Source organism: Pagrus pagrus (assembly GCF_965226575.1).
Source record: "Pagrus pagrus genome assembly, chromosome: 17".
Taxonomy (NCBI): Eukaryota; Metazoa; Chordata; class Actinopteri; order Spariformes; family Sparidae; genus Pagrus; species Pagrus pagrus.
In genome coordinates, this window is record NC_140201.1 from 3,762,218 (window position 1) to 3,781,429 (window position 19,212).

The following is a 19,212-nucleotide window of genomic DNA, read 5'->3' on the forward strand; positions in this document are numbered from 1 at the left end:
TATCACTCACTTCATTATCTGTATCGTGAGTTTTGTTCCTTCTGTTGTGAATTGTTTTCAACTATTATGACTGCAGAAGCTCAATAATCCAAAACAATCCAAAACTCCAGCTTCTAACATGAGGAGGTTTTGTGTTTTCACAAGATTCACAGACCACTGATCCCTGCTTCTCCAATACGATGATTTCTCTGAGCTCAACCACTGTAAATTTCTCTTTTTGTTGTTGTTTTGGACTGTGGATCAGACAGAAACGGGCCCTGGTAATCAGTTACTGGGATTTCTTACACAGTCTTCTTATAATCTCCTAAATTAATCTAAACACTTGTCAGCAAAATGAATCATTTGTCACAGTCACAATGATGATCTTTTCTTACCTTTTGCCAAATGTCTTCAAACTGTTCAACTCCTTCCGCTACTTTTTTCAGACATCGATCTATTTCACCTGGAGGAGAAGAAAGGAGCAGAGCAACAGGAAGGATGAGCGAAAAGAGGGAACGACACTAATCACGTGGAAATAAATATAAACACGTCAAAACAAGTAGGGCCAGTTAGAAAGAGCTGATTATCTGCAGGTAAAATCTGAACACACCTTCCAGAAATATAATACTCAGGAAAGTCGTTTGGGTAACACAAACACAAGAAACAGACACTCCCCCAAACAACAGGGCTTTTACAAAGTGCGTCTGACATCTCATTAAACATATATATAGTGAGGAGTTACATAATGCTCGCAAGCGAGAGGTAACGCACAAAAGGCACATATCCTCTGCACACAAACATTCAGCCCAAACAAAAGTAGAACACTATGACCTTCGTGAAAGCAGAGTTCACGTTGACGGATGTGTTAGACTCCTTTTAGCGACGGGTACCTAATAAACTGGAAACGTTCCTCATATAAACGCCACACGAGACCTGAAATGTTGAAACTGCAGCAAGTAAACAGCGGAGAGTCGAACCAGAGGAGGACAGATGAGGGAGCGACAGGAAGAGAAACGGATTCAGCCTTCGTTATCGCCGACGTGTCCCAGATTTATGTTTCCCCCTCGTCATGTGATGCAGATTAGCTGTTCGCTATTAAATGTAAACGGGAAAGAGCTCATTTGTTTGTTTTCTTTGATTATTTATGACGTATGTATTTGTTCTGTTCATGCCACAGAGCTGATGGTTTCAGTGAAGTGTGTAGAAGTTGTCTGTTTTGTTACGTCACACGTTCGAGAACATTCAGCGTATTAATCATCACACCTCCTAAACGTCTTGATCACAGAAAATCCTGACTTATCAAGTCTCGTACGTTCTCTGAGCTCATAATCCTGATATTTCTGACAGCACCATGAAGGCAGCTTCGTGTTTATTTGTGACTGAGCAGCAGGTTGTGCGCAGCTGTTTGTTTGTCTCGTCAACAACAGAGTATGAACAAGATGGAAAGTGCAAAAGAACAGCTGGAGACAGATGCACGCATGAGCAACAAATCATAAGACTGATGATCAGGAGATATTTATCAAATAGTAGTACATGTACAACTACATGAATCTATGTGTATATTTCACTGTCTTTGTGTTGTAGCTATGATTTTAAATGCTAATTACAGGTTACAGTAACTTTAAAATGTTTTTTATTGTTGGTGAATTGTTAAAATCCATAATGTACATTTCTAAAATGTCAGAACTCTTTCACAGAATAATCTCAGGTTTTCCAATAATTTGTGTTACCAAGGTTATTATAGTTAAATAAAACTAGACTAAACACCAAAACTAAGTGTGACATAACAAAACATAACATTACAACAAAACTAAGAAGTACACTTAAGAAGGAAACTAAGTCACAATCGCACACACCGCTGAGAAAAAATATTTACATTTTAAAAGCTAGAATCAGAGAATTCTGACCTTTTTTTGTAATTACTCAACGCGATTAATCGATTATTGATTATCGAAATAGTTAATGATGGATTAAATACTTGACAACCAATAAATTAATCGCTGGAGCTCAAATAATAATAATGGGATTTTTTATTTTTTTAACTCAGGGTATCAATATTTGAATCAGCCATAAAAATCCATAATTGGTTGGATAACTTTGACTATTTTATTTATTCCTTCTGCGGCACACACACCTTCTGGTTTTACGTCTGTGTTGTTATGAAAAGACGGACGGTTTGACAGAAACTTGACGTGGAGGACTGGGGACACTACAGGAAGCATAATGAAATATTTTTCCCTCACATGACAGTCTGAGATTCTGCAGAACACCAGAGTTCCTGTTTCAAGACACTAGAAAAACCCCTTCAAACTCTTCTTCTTGATACTGTTTTCATTGATTGTGCGGTTGCTGATGAATAAACGAGGAGTGACGAGGAACGATGCAGCAGCCGGTGAAATCGAGAACAGACTGTGGCTTTGACCGAGTTGTGAGCACAAACTCTAGTTTGACCTTAAACAGCCTTGATGTTAAGATACTGCTGCGGGTGGGTTATTTTTAGATGAAAGTCTACCTCCTCTGTAATAATACATTACAATTTGACAGAGCCGAGTCGGTGCTTGTTCTTGATCTTCTCTTCATCGTGAAGGTGTTTCAGGGGAGCTGTGTGTGTGTTTAGCTTTCAATATGACAGCCGTTCAGTTGGAGGAGTCACAGAAACGCACGTGAAGGGATGACTGATGCTGACAGAGAATCATCAATCCTGTCAAAAAGTGTGTTTTCAGCCTGCGGTGACAAACGTCAGCAGAGAATCACATCACAGCGAAGGACTCTGAGGGAAGTTTGTGTGGGACAGCAGCGCCTCGAGGCTTTCTGCCCGCACACAGAGGTCTGGGTCGGGTTACAGAGCCTGCTGTGCTCTTGGATGCGTTATCATCGCAGCGATGTGAACATCAGCTTCACTGGTTCGGTCGCACCGTTTAAATTTTTTAAAATAAAAGCTCTGAGAAAGAGAGCAGAAGAGCAGCAGATCCCGACTGTTCTCACTAGAAACAAAGTGAGCCTGTGTGAAGCCTGAAACATGCTCTGGTGTCTGTGAAAGTGTGCCAGCATCATGAGCAGACTTTTGCGCAGATGTCTGCCAACACACACGGACACAATGTCACCCTGTGCACAGAGAGGCAGCGTCACGTCCACCGATCCAACCCAGGAGAGGCAGACAAACAGAAGCCTTCAGATGAAAGTGGACGATATCATTAACTCTCATCTAATACTGCGATACTGACGCTGTGTCACAGTACGGTAGATGTTCTGGGAAGTCGGGGTGTGACTCTTGTTATAATAAACATATGTTTTTTTAACTTTTAGGTTGATCTATTTATTTCAGTTTGACGAAATTTTGATGCATTTTGTTAGAGGATGGATAAAGTCCAATCCTACTGCTGAAAACATTCCCAAAATGCAACACTGCACAACCCTGGAAATCAGCATGTAATAAAATTATCTGACGATCATCTGCACCAAGGCTCCTGCTGAGCCTTTCCTTCATGTATTCTTTTAAACAACCGACACCAGGAAGGTAAAAAGTGTCAGAAAGCTCACGTTAACTCAACATGTGTGAGCTGAAGCTTCGGGAACCAAAACAAGATTTATTTCCGTCTGGAGCCAAAAAGCGCTGACCTGGCAGGTTGACGGCTTACACAACTCCGTAAACAAGTTACTTGTGAAACCATGCGAGTTTTGTTTAAAAGCCCTGGTTTTCTTCTAACCACACCACGGTAGGATTTTTCCACTTTACGCCACGTGACGAGCAGGGGAAGGTGTGATCACAGTAAAGCTGTAAACAGTTTTTAACATTGGCTCTAACCTATTAAGAGACACAGATGGGTGGAGTGTGTCAGAAGGATGCCATGATGGGACTTTCCAATCACAGCAACATAAATTACACACTGACTTTGACAGGTTCTTCTGTTATTGTAGCGTCCCTTGTACTTTAATTTGTATTAAACCTCTCCCTCCTGGCACCTGATGAGACCACAATGAATCACCTCAGGTGTTTGATCACACACTCAGAAATCTCACCTTGAAGTTTCCTTTTATCGGCCATGACTTATGACTAGGATGATGTCTTCATGCCTTCTTTCACTGCAAAAAACAAGAGACAACATTTTTTCATTACGCATTTATTTTAAGGACATTCACAAAACCCATAAACACTGCTGCGTGTGTTATTTTTCATCTGCAGTCTTTGCAGATATTAAATAGCAACCCTAAGAAATAGGGCTGCAATGATTACTTTCATTATGGATTAATCTGGCAAAGATTTTCATGATTAATCGAGTTGTTTAGTGCAGAGCTCAAACTGACATCATCAAATGGCTTCTTTTGTCCAATCAACAGCCCGAAACCCAAAGACTCTTCATTTACCGTCATAAATGACAAAGAAAAGCAGCAAATTCTCACATTTAAGAAGCTCAAACCAGCAAACGTTCGACATGTTTTGCTTGAATAATGACTGAAACGATGAACTGATTATCAGAATAGTTGGCAACTAATTTTCTTTCCGTCGACTAATCTATTAATAGGGGTGTAACGTTCTGGGTAGAAATTAAAGTAGACCATGATTGGCAACACAAAACAAGACGATGAGGATATTTATTCCCCTCTCAGAATTGAATAATTGGACCCAGCAGTCCGCTCTGGCGACGGCAATATGAGCTGCTGTTTCAGCAATGTTTGGCTGAAAAAAGGTGCAGGACATGCAGCCACTTATATCCACGTGGATACATGTGAGAACGTGGTGGCAGCTTCTTCTGCAACTGATATCTTCTCATATCGATCACAGCACCCTGAAGTGAATCTTATCAAAATCAAATTGCATCCATGTATAGTGATGAAAGTGGTGGCTTACAGCCCTCACATGAAATAGGATATAATGTTAGCATGCACATCAGTGATCGAAAGAAACAAGATGAGCTGCACTGAAGGAAACTGCAATAAAAGATAGGAAAGAGAGGGATCAGGGACATACAGGTGCATATGTGTGAGAAGCTGCCCTGCTTAAATGCCTTTGAGCAACACACTGAATCCCTGCACGATCCAGAGGTGTAGCGCTGCAGCTGAGCTTCACCTTTATCCTCCAAAATGTCCCTAGAGAAAGTAACTGTAACTAAAAGAAACCTCCCTCGGACGGTTTTAGTGTCACTTCTCTGTGAAGTTCAATGTGCAAACTTTTCCCAAACCCTGTTCGGTGTTTATGTCGGCTGATGATTTCTACTTTTTTTTTAGATTGTTTTCAACAACCTCAGAGAACAAGATTGAACTTGTGCCCTATTTCCACCGTGTCAGTACATCACGCTTCAGCTGGTGTAACAAATTGTGATCAGATGAATTTCCACTTTGCCTGCACAGCTGATTTTTAGGGACTGATGCCAGAGCCTGCTGATTACAACTGTTGATGTTTACAGTTTGTAAAAGCTTTTTCTCCAATCGAACTCTGGTGTAGTAGCTGGAAATAAAAAGCCTCCACTCACGCACGGCGTTATCATCATCATCCTGGGCCTGTTGGTTTCTAATGTGCTGCCTGAGTGCCATTAGGCCTTGGAGGTGTTTCAGTAAATGTTTAATTTCACTTTTCAGACAGACTTGGAGCATTATAATCACATCTACCACCAAAAATAACACTATCAACTGACAATCTAGTGTGAAATTTGCCTGTGCTATAGTGGCCTTAACAGAAAACACCTGTAATTTTATGTCATAGTTGAATACTATTTATACTTACTTTAATCATTTCTCCTCTATTCTGAGCCTCTTTCCTAATTTTCTGAAATACACCTCGCACAGAGTGAAATCTGGCTTTGACTTCTGTCTTGCCAAACAACAATTAGATAAATTAAAAATACACAGATACGTTATTTCTCACTTGAGAGATAAATTATCTTAAATTCATACATGGACCAGGCCAAGTGAATGTCACTTATTATCTGTGTATAGAAGATGCCTTCTCTGATAAGAGACTGTGCCGACTTGCTGATGCGGGAGAACGTGAAGAACAACCTACATGAATGACTTTAACTGGATTGATAGACCGATCAGCCAAAACGTCACTGACAGGTGACGTGAATTACACTGATCACCTCTTTACAGTGGAGTGTTTTGCTGGGAAACCTGGGGGACATGTACCTCCTAAACACCGTAACAGACCAACAGGAGAACAATGAACCCCCGTCACGCCACCAAAACTGCTCAGGAACGGCCCGAAGAACCAGACAAAGAGCTCAAGATGTCGACCCGGCCTCGAAAGTCACCTGATCCCGATCCGATCAAACATCTGGGGGTAAAATCAGCCAAAACATCAAACACTGAGGCTGATCTGTGATCTGATTTAAACAGATGAGTTAATCAGAGGAGGCACAACAAAATTCTACCGTTACATTTTTTTCTATATGATAATATCATGTCTTAGTGTTATCATGGTTTAGATTTAACCTAAACCAGCGAGTGTGAGATCTTACCTGAGAGCGTACACCGTGCTAAAACTACTGTAGTCTAATAAAACAGCCCTGAGTAGTTTGTGGTGCTATTTAAATGCAGTGATCAATAAACACCTCTCTAAAACATAAATCAAGGTTTTACTGCAGGTCTTTATATGCAGACACATCTATGATACGCTCATATCAGCCGACGGTGTTCACTTAGGATAAATTAAATGAGTTTAGGCTTTCTGTGGGTTTGTTGATTAGAAATATATTGAATCCTGAGTCCAGCTTTGTTTCATGTCGTCTCTTCTTGTCATTTCCCTCAAATGTCCCTGCCAGAAAAAAAAAACAAAACTTGGGCCTGAACTACTTTTGGACTTCACACATACTACAACGGCAACGATTAACTGACAAGCTGTCGATTATTAAATTAGACGGCCACTATTTTAAATAATTTTTATACTGTTTGGAGCATTATTTTACAGGACAACAAGTCATACTTAAATGTAAATGTTTCCTAGTTTTCTATGACGGTAAACTGAATATCTTTGTGCTCTGGACAAAACAGGACATTTGAGGACTGATTGAGATTTTTTACCATTTTCTGATATTTTATAGTTATAACATCTGTTTTAAGAAATGAAAATAACCGTTATTGTGTGTTTTTGACGTGATTATTTAGGGTTTGTTTGATGTTTTGCGATTTTTTTTTACACTTTAAAACATAATTTCAGCTGAACTACACGTGTTTAACAGGTGAACGGAGAAATAAACTTGAACTAGGAGATTTACATCAGTCCGGCTGACTAATAAAGATTGATCGATCGATCGATTGATTAATTGATTAATTGGTTGATTCAACAAAGCCTGACAAAGCTGACCTGCATGTTCTAGTATTGTAACTGCATGGATTGGTTCATAGACACGACTTTAACGGACAAAACCCGGGTTAAATTAGCTTTAGCATTACTTTTCCCAGACGGTAGCACACATCTGGACTGAGGCCCCGTTGTCCTGCTAACACACATTTACCCAGACCACATGAGTTTTGGACCAACTGCGGACACTTTTACTGTCTTCCTCGGGCATTTTAAAGTCCAATCTGAAAGCTAGACGGGTCGCGGGACGAGCTAAACCGAAGAACCGAGCGAGCGTTTTTTCGGACCGAGGCACAAACATTTGTTAGCCCGGGATGTTTATAAACAATGCGGGCATCAGTGGTGCCAGCAGCAGCCGGTGGGCACCAACATCCGAGCAGATACTCTTCCAAACAAACTCCGTGGTCGAGTTACACACCGGGGCTCTGCAGGGGAAGTTGTGCTTTACCGTTGTAAGCTAACACACGGACTACAAGTTGGTCTGTTGTCAGTGTGGAGCTGCAGCTTCCCACCGGCTGCGCTATTTGATGTGGGAGACACAATTTGGAAAGGGGAGAGAGGCAGAGGGAGAAAGGAGGGGGGAGCACGCTAATGCATCACCTCTGGGTCCACACTCAATTTACCTGGATTTTTCCGAGTCACGATTTCTTTCCTCTGTCGTCCCGGTCCAGTGGATCTTCAACGTTCAGTGTAACGGCTATTTTTCTTTAAAAAAATTGTCAATTCTTCTCGTTAAACAATCACCCCGCACATCCAAGATGGCTACCAGGAACACCTCCTCCTCCGATGCCCTGCTGGACGGGAGTCCCGCCCACCTCGCTTGTGATAGGTCCCCCGCGGCTGCTCGCGTACTTTGATTCGCCGAAGCCCGCTGTCTGTCAAAAGGCGCTTGTTTTACTACTTCCGGGATAACTGCCGCTACGATTGGACTGTTTGGAAAGGTCAAAGGGCAAACTGAGTTTTGTTTTACGCCCCCCTCCTCTACAACCCTCCCCCCCTCCTTCTTCTTGTCGCAGGGTGTTCTGGGAAATTGAGTTCACATCTGTCGTATCTTAGCAGCTAAATATCTGCGATGTTAATTAATTTAAAAATATGTATCCGAGGCGGTTTCAAAGGTTTTAAACCCAAAACCCTGAAATCTGAGAGTGCAAAGTTATTTTATTTTAAAGGTTAGTCTACTTTCATTTTGAAGAGAATCCTTTATGATTTATTTTTATTTAACCTTATTTTAGCACACGTGTTTTCTTAAAATGTTATTATCTCTCTTTATTTAAACATTATGTGTTTTAGTTTGAAAATAAACCAGAATTTCTTAAATCTGTAATGAATGAAGCTCCCAGTGACCTTTGACCTTGACTCCTGGGCCTGCAGCCACACTGTGAGTCTTCAGTGCCTCTCATCCTGCTGTCATTAATCCCACGTTGAGACATAATCGAGTCACATAAGAAAATAAGTCTCATAACTCTGAATTGACTGTTGTGGTTTTGAACCTGCGCTCACTGACCCTCATTATGATGACCTGTGTGCTCCGGCTGTCAGGTGGATCAGGTTACTGTGATTGATGAAAACAGCGAGTTATCGATCAGACCTTAGAGGGTTCACTGTGCTGACAGTTGCTCTACTGACCCACCTTCACCCCCGCCGGTGCTCACCATGCTGCTCTGGATTAAACGCTTCATTACCTTCATTCATCAAGCAGGATATTTTTATATTTTTCTCGAGGAGTTGATAGAAAATTGCCTGTATCAGTAGGGTCATAGGGTCAAGTGTTGATCCACAATGTACAGAAAAATAATGTATTTATCTTTCATTTATGTTTTGTGTTTTTCAATGACGTTTTTTTTTTTTTACAAACAAAAGAATGAAACAATGAGAAAAATGTCTTAACCAACAAACAACAACATCTTGTTGGGTCTTGTGTATTTTTATAAAGGCACATTTAGGGACTGCACTCCCTAAATAGCACTGTAAACTACCAAGCCTTTAAATTCTCTCTGGTATGTTGACTTGGTGTTTGCTGTTTACCTGTCCATACAGAAATAAACAATAAATACATGTATAATTATGATGTAGCCTCCTCAGAACTGTGTGTTGAAGAGATATAATGAAGCTGAATGTGTTTTGGGGTCCCAGGTCATAATCAATCAATCAGAGTAAGGTTGTATTTATTTATCGTGTCAGCTATGATCTCACTGTTTTACAGCAGTTTATCATAACATGTGCAGTACTTATCTATTCCACTGGAGGGCGCTGTAGCCTGAGAGCTGCCACTAACTCACAGTACTCATCAGTACGACTATTAAAAATAAGATCTTCTAGCACAATCTGTCAGTCTCATTTCTTTCTTCACATTCTGATCTTAAATAATAATTTATTTTTAATTTCACTGAATCATATTATCAAAGTAAACTTCAGCGTTTCTTGACAAGAGCATATGAATACTTGTAAAATGTAAAACCAGCAGCCAGTAGGTGGTTTTATTTCTTATATTCTCATTTGAAAGCTTCAACAACTCAATGAATCGTGTCCTGACTGTAAAGAAAAAGACAGAAACAATCACATTTAAAGTTTTTTACTTTAAACAACACACAAAAAAGAAAACAAAAACATCAGCACGTCCATCTGACCAGCTCAAAACTACACAGTATAACTTAGGTACGAGATATGTGACAAAACAAACTCTCTTTTTCAATAATACATATTTTACAAAATCATTAACTTACAAAATACTGGTTCAAAAATAAATATTTCTCTCTTTTTTGACGAAAAACAAAAATATAATAATCACCTGAGGTCTGTAAATATAAAAAAAGTAAACATATTCTGCACAAAATCATTAATTTACTCACCGAGTGCTTTGATGTCAGAACGAGCTGAAATGAAAACTTGTGTTCGAGGACATAATAAGTCACAATTAATGAATCTTCCAGTTAATGTGCAACAGCAGTTCATTCCTGAGGTAAAACTTAAAGCGACTTCAACCACCACTGAACTACAGAAACAAAAAATCCTGCCAAGCGTAGCAGCTGCACAATGAAACAAAACAAAAATAATCACAGATATTAAATAAATAAAGTAGCTTGTTGGCAAAAATCACTTTTAAATTAATCTAATATTCTCATTCTTTCAGTGTCGAAACCTGCAGCTCCTGTAGTTCAGTTTCTGAACCTGTAGGAGATCGGCAGCAGCTTGTGAGTCTTCTTCATGGTCTGGACTTTGGCGTGCGTCGGGTCGTCCATGGTCTTGTAGCAGCGCCGGGCGTAATCCAGAAGCTTCTCCTTCGACGCCTCAAACTCGCCGACCTCAGCCACCTGCAGGTGAGGTATGAGGTACACACCTTATATGTGATACATGTACAGAGAATCACATGTCCTCTGCTGGCTCTGTAAAGATAACCACATTTAAAGTTTTAAATTTGACCTTCTCCGGAGCCACCAGCAGCAGCTCGGCGATGGGCGAGGTGGAGGCCATGGTGTTTCGGTCGACTCCGTGGATCTGGAAGGCTCGGGACATGCTCCTCACCCGCTGGTAGGTGGTCAGGATCTTCTTATAACGAATCAAAACCCCGTCTGGGTCTTTAACTGGAACAAAGAGAGTGGAGAGAAAACCGAAAATGAGAAAAAGAGACTGAAGCACCGACAGAAGTGGACTGTTTTTGAGTGTTTCAGCCAAATGTACAATTTTTTTTAATGATGAGTTCTCCGTCAGACGTACGCAGGTTGAAACTACGAGCCTGGTCACATTTGGCATCAGCATGTGTCCTTAGCGATGCATTGAGGACGCATTTGATATCTGATCACTCAGACCAGACTGTCAGTTTTTAAATATTAAACTAGTAGCATCAATATCACCAGAAGCCCTTAACAAATCACGTGATTTTAAGAGTTGTTGTGTGAGGAGAAGCTCAACAAACTTTGTGAAACGGCTTCAGCAAATTCTGAATCACTGGTGCCTTCTTCTAAACTCTGTGACGCTGACCTCTCTGTCTCTCCCTCCCGTGGGTGATCCTGAAGATCCTCCTCATCTTCATCCTCGGCTCTCCGTTGGCTCGCCCCCTGCCCTTCTTCTTTGACCCCTTCTCCACCGACGAGTCCTCATCTTCCTCCTCCTCCTCCTCCTCTTCCTCCACGTACTCGTCCTCAGTGTAGTACTTATCCTCCTCCAGATGATACTCCTGCTTGACTGTAGCAGTCAAGAGTTGAGCAGGAATTAAAACAGCAACAGAAAAGTTAAATATCCTAACGTGATATTGTTCTGCATCACACATGATGTGATTCCTGTCACAGATCTCTTCTCACCAGGGATGGCGGTGCTGCGGCGGCTCCGAGGTCCTGGTCCCTGCAGCCGTTTGAGGGTCATCCCAGACCTGGTGGTCATGGGGGAGGGAGGAGCGGGTAAGCTGGCAGTCTGGACCTTCACACCTCGCTGGGAGTCTGCACACCACTCTGTCGCTGTGTGGATACAAGTATAGTAACAATGCTGCTGCTGCTGCTGTGAGCTCAAGGGACACACAAAAAACATTCATGCATTACCTCATCGCTGTGCTTAAAATGGAGAATAGTATTTAAAATAAGTTGTGTCCGTCTTTCTCTCACTAACAAAACAAACGCATACGCAGACCAGATCAAGATTTTCACAACAGGGTGGTTATCATACCGCTTTCATCCACAGGGAGGCGCCAGAATCAACAAATAAACAAAAGTTCCTTGTAACCGCTTTAATTACATTTGTACGCTAAAAACTCTGGATACAAGTTATTTTTATTAAGGCTTTGAACACTTTCTTCACCACCGGATCTTCTCATTGTCATCTTCTGTACTTAAATTCACATGTTGTTTACCATCTTTTTCATTAACTTGCTCCTCTGTACAGTATATTTCATATTTCCCCACATAAATTAATTACATTTCATCCTCACTTATCTGTTATTGCTCCGTTGCTGATATTAATCCAGTATTATAACAATAAATCTTTTCATGATGCATCATGTTGCTTTGGATAAATCCATATAAAATCATACAAATCATATAAATTAAGACTGTTCACCCTCCGGACTCCTCATGCTGACGATGAAGCGGTCCAGCTGGCAGCGCAGGAAGTTGCGTTCCTCCTCCAGCTCCTCGATGCTCTTCTGCAGCCAGGCGTTCTTCTCCAGAGCGACGTACAGGTGAGCTCGCAGGTTGGAGACCAGGATGAAGGGGCTGTACTGAGGGTGAGGAGGCTCCTGGACCACCGACTCTGCAGGAGGAGGGATCAGGAAACATGCAAGTTAGTTTTTAAGTTTAATTAACACTATTCGTTTTCTTTATTTCCTTACTTATTTTCTCATTATTTTAATTCTGCTTTGGCAACAAATTTAAAATGTCATGCCAAGAAAAGCCTTTTATTTTGAAAATTGAAGTAAACTGAAAACATAGGAGAGGAGTTATTATCCCGATTCTGATTATTGGAATCGGAAACGTTAAATTAAATTAAAGGCGCTCTAAAACAAACAAATGGCTCTAATGCAGCATGTAATCTGCAAAGTAACTAGTAATTAAAGTTATGAAATAAATGCAGTGGAGTAAGACGTGACTATCTGCCGCCAAAATGTATAAAAGTAGCAGAAAATGGAGAAACTCAAGCGAAGTACAAGTACCTCAAAATTGTACTAAAGTACAGTATGTAAGCAAATGTACCCAATCACTCTGACTAATTAAGAAATGTGGAGGAGAGAATTAAACGTTGCCGTCTGACTACTTTAATAATGTGAATATTAATTACAACTAAGTTAAATAAAAGTTAATTAAGGTGAAATAAAACATGATCCATTTAAAGGACATGACCGCTGTCGTCACGTGTCGTAGATGTGGCGTACCGTCCATCATCTGCTGGCCCTGGTTCAGATGATAGGCGGGGGGTCTCTCGATACTCTCCTCCAGGGGGAAAGACACCTCGTAGGCATCCAGGTACAAACCTCCTCCTCCTCCTGCTGCTGCTGACGATGATGAGGATGAAGACTGGGGCATGTAGTGATCTGACAATCACACATAAGAAAAACAGAAAATGAGCTGAAGACTGCAGAACAAGTGAAGATTACTTTCATGATCAAGTCATCTGGTGATTCTTTGTTATTAACCACCTCTTCAGGCGTCATCTACTAATTTTAATTTTAATTTTTTCCTATAATGTGGCTCACTTTCATGCTATCTGTCTGCCACCTTACGCCACAAAGAAAGCTCGTCTCACACTCTGCAGCCAACACAGGAAGAGGAGGGAGGAGGCAAGGACGGCAAAGAGGGAGAGGGATAGAAACTGTAGTAATACAAGAGTGAATGGACGTCTGTTCCCTCGTTGATGCTAATACAACATTTTTTACACAAAGAAAGAAATATCTTCATGCAGAACGTTTGCAGAATGACCAAGTCGGCCCAAACAGTTGAAACAGTGTGTTCAAACTGCTGCTGGGAGGTACGACACACTTTAGAAACAGACGCACACAGGATGCACTTTAAACAAGGAAAAACATGCAACGTGTTGTATTAAAGCCGAATTTACAAAAAGGCCCAAATAGTTAAGAATATGTTGTAGACAGCGTTTTACAAAGCTTATTAACTGTCTCCGAATGCAACAACGCTCAAAATGAGTGTTTTATTAAGGGAGTCTGGGGACTTTCTCCACAAACGACAGAAAAATTAGACTATATAAGTTTAATTTAGACGTGTTTGCTGTGAATATGTTATATCCTTTAATAACTTTAGTGTAAATGGTGAAATCAGTTGAAACAGTGTGTTCAAAGTGCTGCTGGGTGGTAAGACACTGCAGAGGGAGTATACATGTGAGGGTTTGCTGCTTTTCTTTGTCTTTGACATATAACTTTGTGCACGTGCGTGGATATGCAATGAAAGTCCAGTGAAATGTGTCGCATAGCGGCTGCTCATAAAGTTAACACAAGTGTGCTTATAAATAATTAATAAAAAACAAACGACATGGGAAAAAGAGCGTCAGTAAAATAGTCATAACGTATAAAACTAGACAGACTTCAGGATCGATTCATTAATCAATAATAATGACTTTTATGAGGCTGTTTCAGAAGCAGGAAGTGATTTGATGGTCCGGACACCCGCAGCCTTTTTTTAATCTCTTATTATCACGAGTTAGAAAAACTACAAACGCAGAGTGAAGTCTATAAACAGACGTCACGTTCACTGGTTGTTGCATTAAACGTCATGTAACCGCTCGGACTCATTGAGCAGTCCGACCGCTGCAGCTGCAAACGCCGTTTAAACGTCGCTGTTACCTGGCGGGCTGCGGTTACCTGGCGGGCTGCTGTTACCTGGCGGGCTGCTGTCGTCTCTGCTGCTCGGTGGGTTCATGTCTGTGAATTATTATTCGCCTTCAGGTTCTTCTGTGTCCGGTTATACTCCTGTAATACAGCGTGACACGAGCCTCAACTGCTGCCTCCCGGCCGAGAAACAACACTCTCAGCCGCAATTACCTGATTATAAGTGCTCCCACAGGTGCACCGCGCGCACGTTCGTGTTTCTTCTTCGTCGAGTGCAATGTAAACGTTGCGTAGCGCCACCAGGTGAACCGGAAGACGAAGACGATTTATATTTTTCTATTAATAAATAAATAAATAAATAAATAAATAGAAATGATGCGATATAATGGATAAATAAATAACTTTTTTAATTATATTTTTTTTCAGCCTGGAAGTTTTGTAACTGTAAATTTGAATTATGAAAAATAAAATGACATCTTGATCTTTTTCTTTGTTTGTTTTTTAAAAATGTATTTTTATTTCCCTATTGTCTTTTTTTAATGATAATTAAGTTTTTTATTTATTTTTTATTTTATTGTGTTAATGTTTAATATTTTCTTTCATGTGTTCAGAAGTGTCTGTTCACCCTGGAAATTTTGTAATTTTACATTTTTATTTTGTAAATTTTTTTTTTTGAAAACGGGATCCTGTTTTATATTTTTCTAAAAAAAAAAATGCAATAAAATAAATAAATAAATAAATGTGTTCGCCTTGATTTTTTACCTAGATTTTTTTTATTTTCTTTCTCAATGATAAATTTGTTTTCCCCTCACCGTTTTATGTTTTTTATATTTAATTTTTATTTTATTGTGTTAATGTTTCATGTCGTATTTTGTCTGTTCACATGTTTTTACCTTTAATTAATTGTTGCCTTACAGTTTGTAAATTTTAGTTTAGCAAAAAAGATAAAATAAAGATTTTTCTAAAAATCACAAAAATACAATAAAATTAAAAAAGTAAAAACGCCAAGGTGCGTTCGCAGGTCAGTTCGCACATGCGCACAACGGCGATGCTCGTTCACCTCCGACGAAAACTTCTATTTTTTCTGCTTCAGCTTCCTGTTTCTGTCTCCACAGCGACTCGTGTCTGACCTCAGATGCCTCAGACGGACATGTTTCTACCTGAGAAGGTTGGCTGGGTTTGAGGAAGTGGAACTGGTCCAAACTCTGACCGGAAACGTGTCACCTGAGGAAGGTGTGCAGGTCGAGAAGAACGCGGAAGTAGAGAAACTTCCACCGGAGAAGCTTGAGGATCAACAACAGACCGAGATTTAAAGCATCCGGACGAACAACAGAAACAAGTGAGTCAAATTAAATCTTCTGTCGGTGTGAAGGTAAAGGTTAGTTTGTCTTCATCAAAGACTTTAAAGTTTAAATGTTGTCTCAGTCTCACCTGGTCGAGTCTGCAGAGACTCTTCATGAAGGTGAGCGCTCAGGACGAGCTCCACACCAACCCTCTGAAACAGGAAACCTGCTTTTACATCAACTATAGTGACATAATCATATATTATATAATTAAAAGGGTCGCAGCATAGATTTCTCTGCATTTAATACTTTTAGTCCATTTTGCAGATCTACTTTTATTAGTGCCTCATTTTCTTCTTCTTCTCTCTGATGAATTAACCTGATACATCTGTTATATTTAACACAAATGCTTTTCTTTCACTAATCCTTCCTTCACACTCTCATCACCAGCTGTACTTTCTGAGCCTGTTTTCAAAGGAAAAGGTGAAACTAAACTGATAATTTTTTTGGAATAAGCTGCCAGTTTCTTCATGGTGTAACCTCAGATATGATTTTTATTGCAGATATTTGGATATCTGTTTTTTTTTCTTCTTCTAGCTGTGTTTGTCTTAAAGCAACATTATGTAGAAATTTGCATTTTGTGCAATTTGGTGCTCCCCACAGTATTATTATGTTTATTATTTTGGAAAAGCTTTGTTTGGTAGTGTATGGGGAAAGACGCAGAAGTCGCAAACTGTCAAAGAATAAAGAAAATATCATCTAGTTTTGTGTTAATCGTCTCGCTCCACAAACATCACATAGGTCGTTGTATTAAATCTGGACACAGTGTTGGAGGCGGAGCCCCGTTTGTACCTGTGAAAGCTGCTCAGTGGCGTCTTAAAGCCACAAAAGCTTCCCAGGTATGAAAATACCTGGATCTTCTGTGTTGTGCGGTTGGCTGACCTCCGGTTTGGCTCCGAGCTGACTTGATGGGGATGAAATGATTTAGTTGTGTGACTCTTCTACACTTTCTCAAATTTTAATCCACTGGAGTCTTTTTGGGCCACAGTGCATCGCGTGACGTTGTAATTACACAGTTTGGCCACTAGGAAAGTTGGCCTCAAAGCCTTGTCAAAAACACCAACATGGACGCCAACTCGGCACAGAAGAGGTACTGCAGTTATGTGAAAGGAGAGTTGGTCACTTACACGTCTGTTGGGCGTGAAGTCCTTCTCATATCATGTTTTCTGTCTTTTTCTGAAGTTTAAAAAGTATAAATTCATGTCACATTTCACACAGAACCAGAAATGTCCACTCCCCGCTCACTACCAGACATACTTCTTCCAAAATAAAAACATAATATGAAGCCCAAGGCTCGATGTAGCGTGTTTTTGTGTTCAGGCATCAACAGCCGTCTCTTCTTCCCTCTCTCCCAGTTTGATGATGGCCCTGTGTGACGGCCTCTCCCACTGTAAACTGGCTCTGGCCTTTGCTGTGATGATGGATTTACTGGGAGGAGCTGCTCTGCTGGTGGGAGTGTTCGCCCCGCTGGAGATCAGAGGACAGGACTTCGGAGACTTGCTGGTCTATACTGGTATGAAACTACCGTCCCCGTCTCAACTTGTTGTAAACATGATGAGTCACAAACGTATAAAACTAGAAAAGAGAAGGCGGATGAAAGTAGGAAGAGGATCCCATTTTATCTTTGGATGGTGAGGATATCAGTGTGATTACTTGAAGTAGGGATCGACCTGTATGTCGCTTCAAGGCCGATGCGATACCGGTTATTAGAAATCAATGAGACTGAAAACTGGTCTTTGGAAAATGCTGAATATCGGCCCCGATAATCTGTCTACACCTCATATAAATATTGTTATAACAAGAGAAGTCTCTTGTTATAACGCGGTAAATTTGTGTGTCGTAATAACGTAATTTGTATCTTCACGTAACTTGAATAATATCTTGATATAACAATAAGATTTTCATGTTATAATGTGATAGTAATCCAAAGTAATCTGACAAAATAAACACAGGATAAATGTTGAATATCATATCAAAGTAAAACAAGCAAAGCAAACATTTTGCGTTTAATATTTTTATTTTCCTGGTTTTATTCCCATTAACTAAGACATTGCACGACTGCTTTATGACGCAGCTTTGTTGTTTATTTTGTTTTATTTATTATTGTTGTATTTACAGGATGATATAAACACGCAAAGTGAAACTAGATCTAAAAATATTGACACATTTTTAGGCAATTATCATGATTATTTTGTAATCTCCTCAAAAAGCAGTTCATAAATGAGCAACTCAAGTTAAATATGACGATACAGCTCGATCCATATTGTGACAGTGTTGTTGGGATGACTGTTGGTGCTTTGATGAATAATCACCAGTAATGTGGATGTAATGATTAAGAGGATAAAGACAAGTATTAGAACAAGTAGGAGAGATATTTTACTGTAAAACAGCCTTTAAAACCAGGAAAAGACAACACTTATGACACATCACGATTAAAGAAAAGCTGAAAGAGAAAACATCAAAGATAAAATCACAGATACAAACAACAGAAACAGTAGAATACGTTAAATACGTCCTCATAATGATTGTTTACAGTGGCTGAACTAACTCCTGCAGATGTGCGACTGTCACTGACGACTGTCCTCCCCGCAGGCGCCCTGTTCGTGCTCATGTCCCTGGCTGGGTGGGTGTTGTGGTACAGCGGAAACATCGATGGCCTCACGTCCAAGAAGGAGCTGGGACACATCGGCAGCGCCGTCGACCGCCTGGCTCGCAACCTCAGCCGCAAGATCCGCACGTACAGGAGCCAATTCTGAGCCGGCAGGAGGACGTCTGGCTTTTCAGTTTAAAAGTAACGGTTATGCAGTTAGTCAGTATTAATATGAGACTGAACTGACCTCTTCACTTTTTACTACTGACGCACGCTGAACAGTGTTGGACGAAACATTTCAGTTGCAGATGTTCACCTCTATAACAGTGTTTACTGTTGGATTACAGAGCTCGTTAACACTTATTTTAATAAGAAAGTAACTCTGAGAGCAGCTCTAAGGGCCACATCGGCTGACGTTCTGTTACAGTCATTCTGATGCTTTATTGTGATTAGTATGTTTTTATTTTTTGTGGTGTTTTAAGATGTGACTGTCCAGTAAACAGTGGTCTCATGTCGGATTTCAATAAAAGCCTTTTTATACATTATACAAATGTGATTTCTCAAAAAAAATAAATTTTTCTCTTCCATTACGGGGACGTGCACAGCCAGTTTGTGGTGACAGGAGGCTCAAGCAAAAAGAAACGCCTCGTTGTCATGAAAGGATTTGCAATAAAATTCTCCTTTTGAGGGCTTTAATGTGCTCAAAAACTATTTAAAGGTACTTTAAAGGTGCACTGTG

General features: G+C 40.3%; 3 protein-coding genes across 12 annotated transcripts in view; 1 reads left to right on the top strand and 2 right to left on the bottom strand.

Moving 5' to 3' along the window:
* The window catches only part of LOC311273102 (CCR4-NOT transcription complex subunit 3-like), a 29,341-nt gene extending 21,266 nt beyond the window's left edge, over positions 1-8,075 (bottom strand). For 5 of the 7 annotated variants that reach the window (XM_084379983.1, XM_084379982.1, XM_084379980.1 and 2 more), the window contains exons 1-3: positions 7,900-8,075; positions 4,000-4,062; positions 375-442 (exon numbers count right to left, since the gene is read on the bottom strand). In XM_084379983.1, the coding sequence (XP_084236109.1) occupies positions 375-442; positions 4,000-4,024 (93 nt within the window). In that variant the 5' untranslated portion in view covers positions 4,025-4,062; positions 7,900-8,075. The remainder of the gene's footprint in view (positions 1-374; positions 443-3,999; positions 4,063-7,899) is intronic. The other 2 variants (XM_084379985.1, XM_084379984.1) reach the window with 1 other exon arrangement.
* A 1,757-nt stretch (positions 8,076-9,832) lies between these two features.
* LOC311272722 (coiled-coil domain-containing protein 106-like) lies at positions 9,833-14,760 on the bottom strand. 3 transcript variants are annotated; one of them, XM_084379310.1, is made up of 7 exons: positions 14,592-14,760; positions 13,134-13,292; positions 12,323-12,514; positions 11,575-11,727; positions 11,255-11,458; positions 10,697-10,857; positions 9,833-10,587 (listed from the first exon to the last, which is right to left on the bottom strand). In XM_084379310.1, the coding sequence occupies exons 1-7, from the start codon at positions 14,629-14,631 to the stop codon at positions 10,432-10,434; spliced, it is 1,065 nt and encodes a 354-aa protein (XP_084235436.1). In that variant the 5' UTR covers positions 14,632-14,760; the 3' UTR covers positions 9,833-10,431. The 3 variants fall into 3 exon arrangements, with proteins under 3 accessions (XP_084235436.1, XP_084235435.1, XP_084235434.1); XM_084379309.1 differs by having other exon boundaries at positions 14,574-14,760; XM_084379308.1 differs by having other exon boundaries at positions 14,556-14,760.
* A 901-nt stretch (positions 14,761-15,661) lies between these two features.
* Positions 15,662-19,018, top strand: LOC311272586 (transmembrane protein 238-like). 2 transcript variants are annotated; one of them, XM_084379115.1, is made up of 3 exons: positions 15,662-15,879; positions 17,239-17,396; positions 18,476-19,018. In XM_084379115.1, exons 2-3 carry the CDS (start codon positions 17,243-17,245, stop codon positions 18,637-18,639), a joined length of 318 nt encoding a protein of 105 aa, XP_084235241.1. In that variant the 5' UTR covers positions 15,662-15,879; positions 17,239-17,242; the 3' UTR covers positions 18,640-19,018. The 2 variants fall into 2 exon arrangements, with proteins under 2 accessions (XP_084235241.1, XP_084235240.1); XM_084379114.1 differs by lacking the exon at positions 15,662-15,879 and adding an exon at positions 16,846-16,973.
* The last annotated feature ends 194 nt before the right edge of the window (positions 19,019-19,212 follow it).

Bases quoted from the DNA above. Each gene is read 5' to 3' on its own strand.
- LOC311272586 (XM_084379114.1), top strand. From the start codon at position 16,948: ATGGACGCCAACTCGGCACAGAAGAG. The intron at 16,974-17,238 runs GTACTGCAGTTA...CCTCTCTCCCAG, and splicing joins GCCAACTCGGCACAGAAGAG to TTTGATGATGGCCCTGTGTG. The intron at 17,397-18,475 runs GTATGAAACTAC...TCCTCCCCGCAG, and splicing joins AGACTTGCTGGTCTATACTG to GCGCCCTGTTCGTGCTCATG.
- LOC311272722 (XM_084379308.1), bottom strand. From the start codon at position 14,631: ATGAACCCACCGAGCAGCAGAGACGACAGCAGCCCGCCAGGTAACAGC. The intron at 11,728-12,322 runs GTGAACAGTCTT...GTATCCACACAG, and splicing joins CAGCATGAGGAGTCCGGAGG to CGACAGAGTGGTGTGCAGAC. The intron at 11,459-11,574 runs GTGAGAAGAGAT...TGACTGCTACAG, and splicing joins CCGCAGCACCGCCATCCCTG to TCAAGCAGGAGTATCATCTG.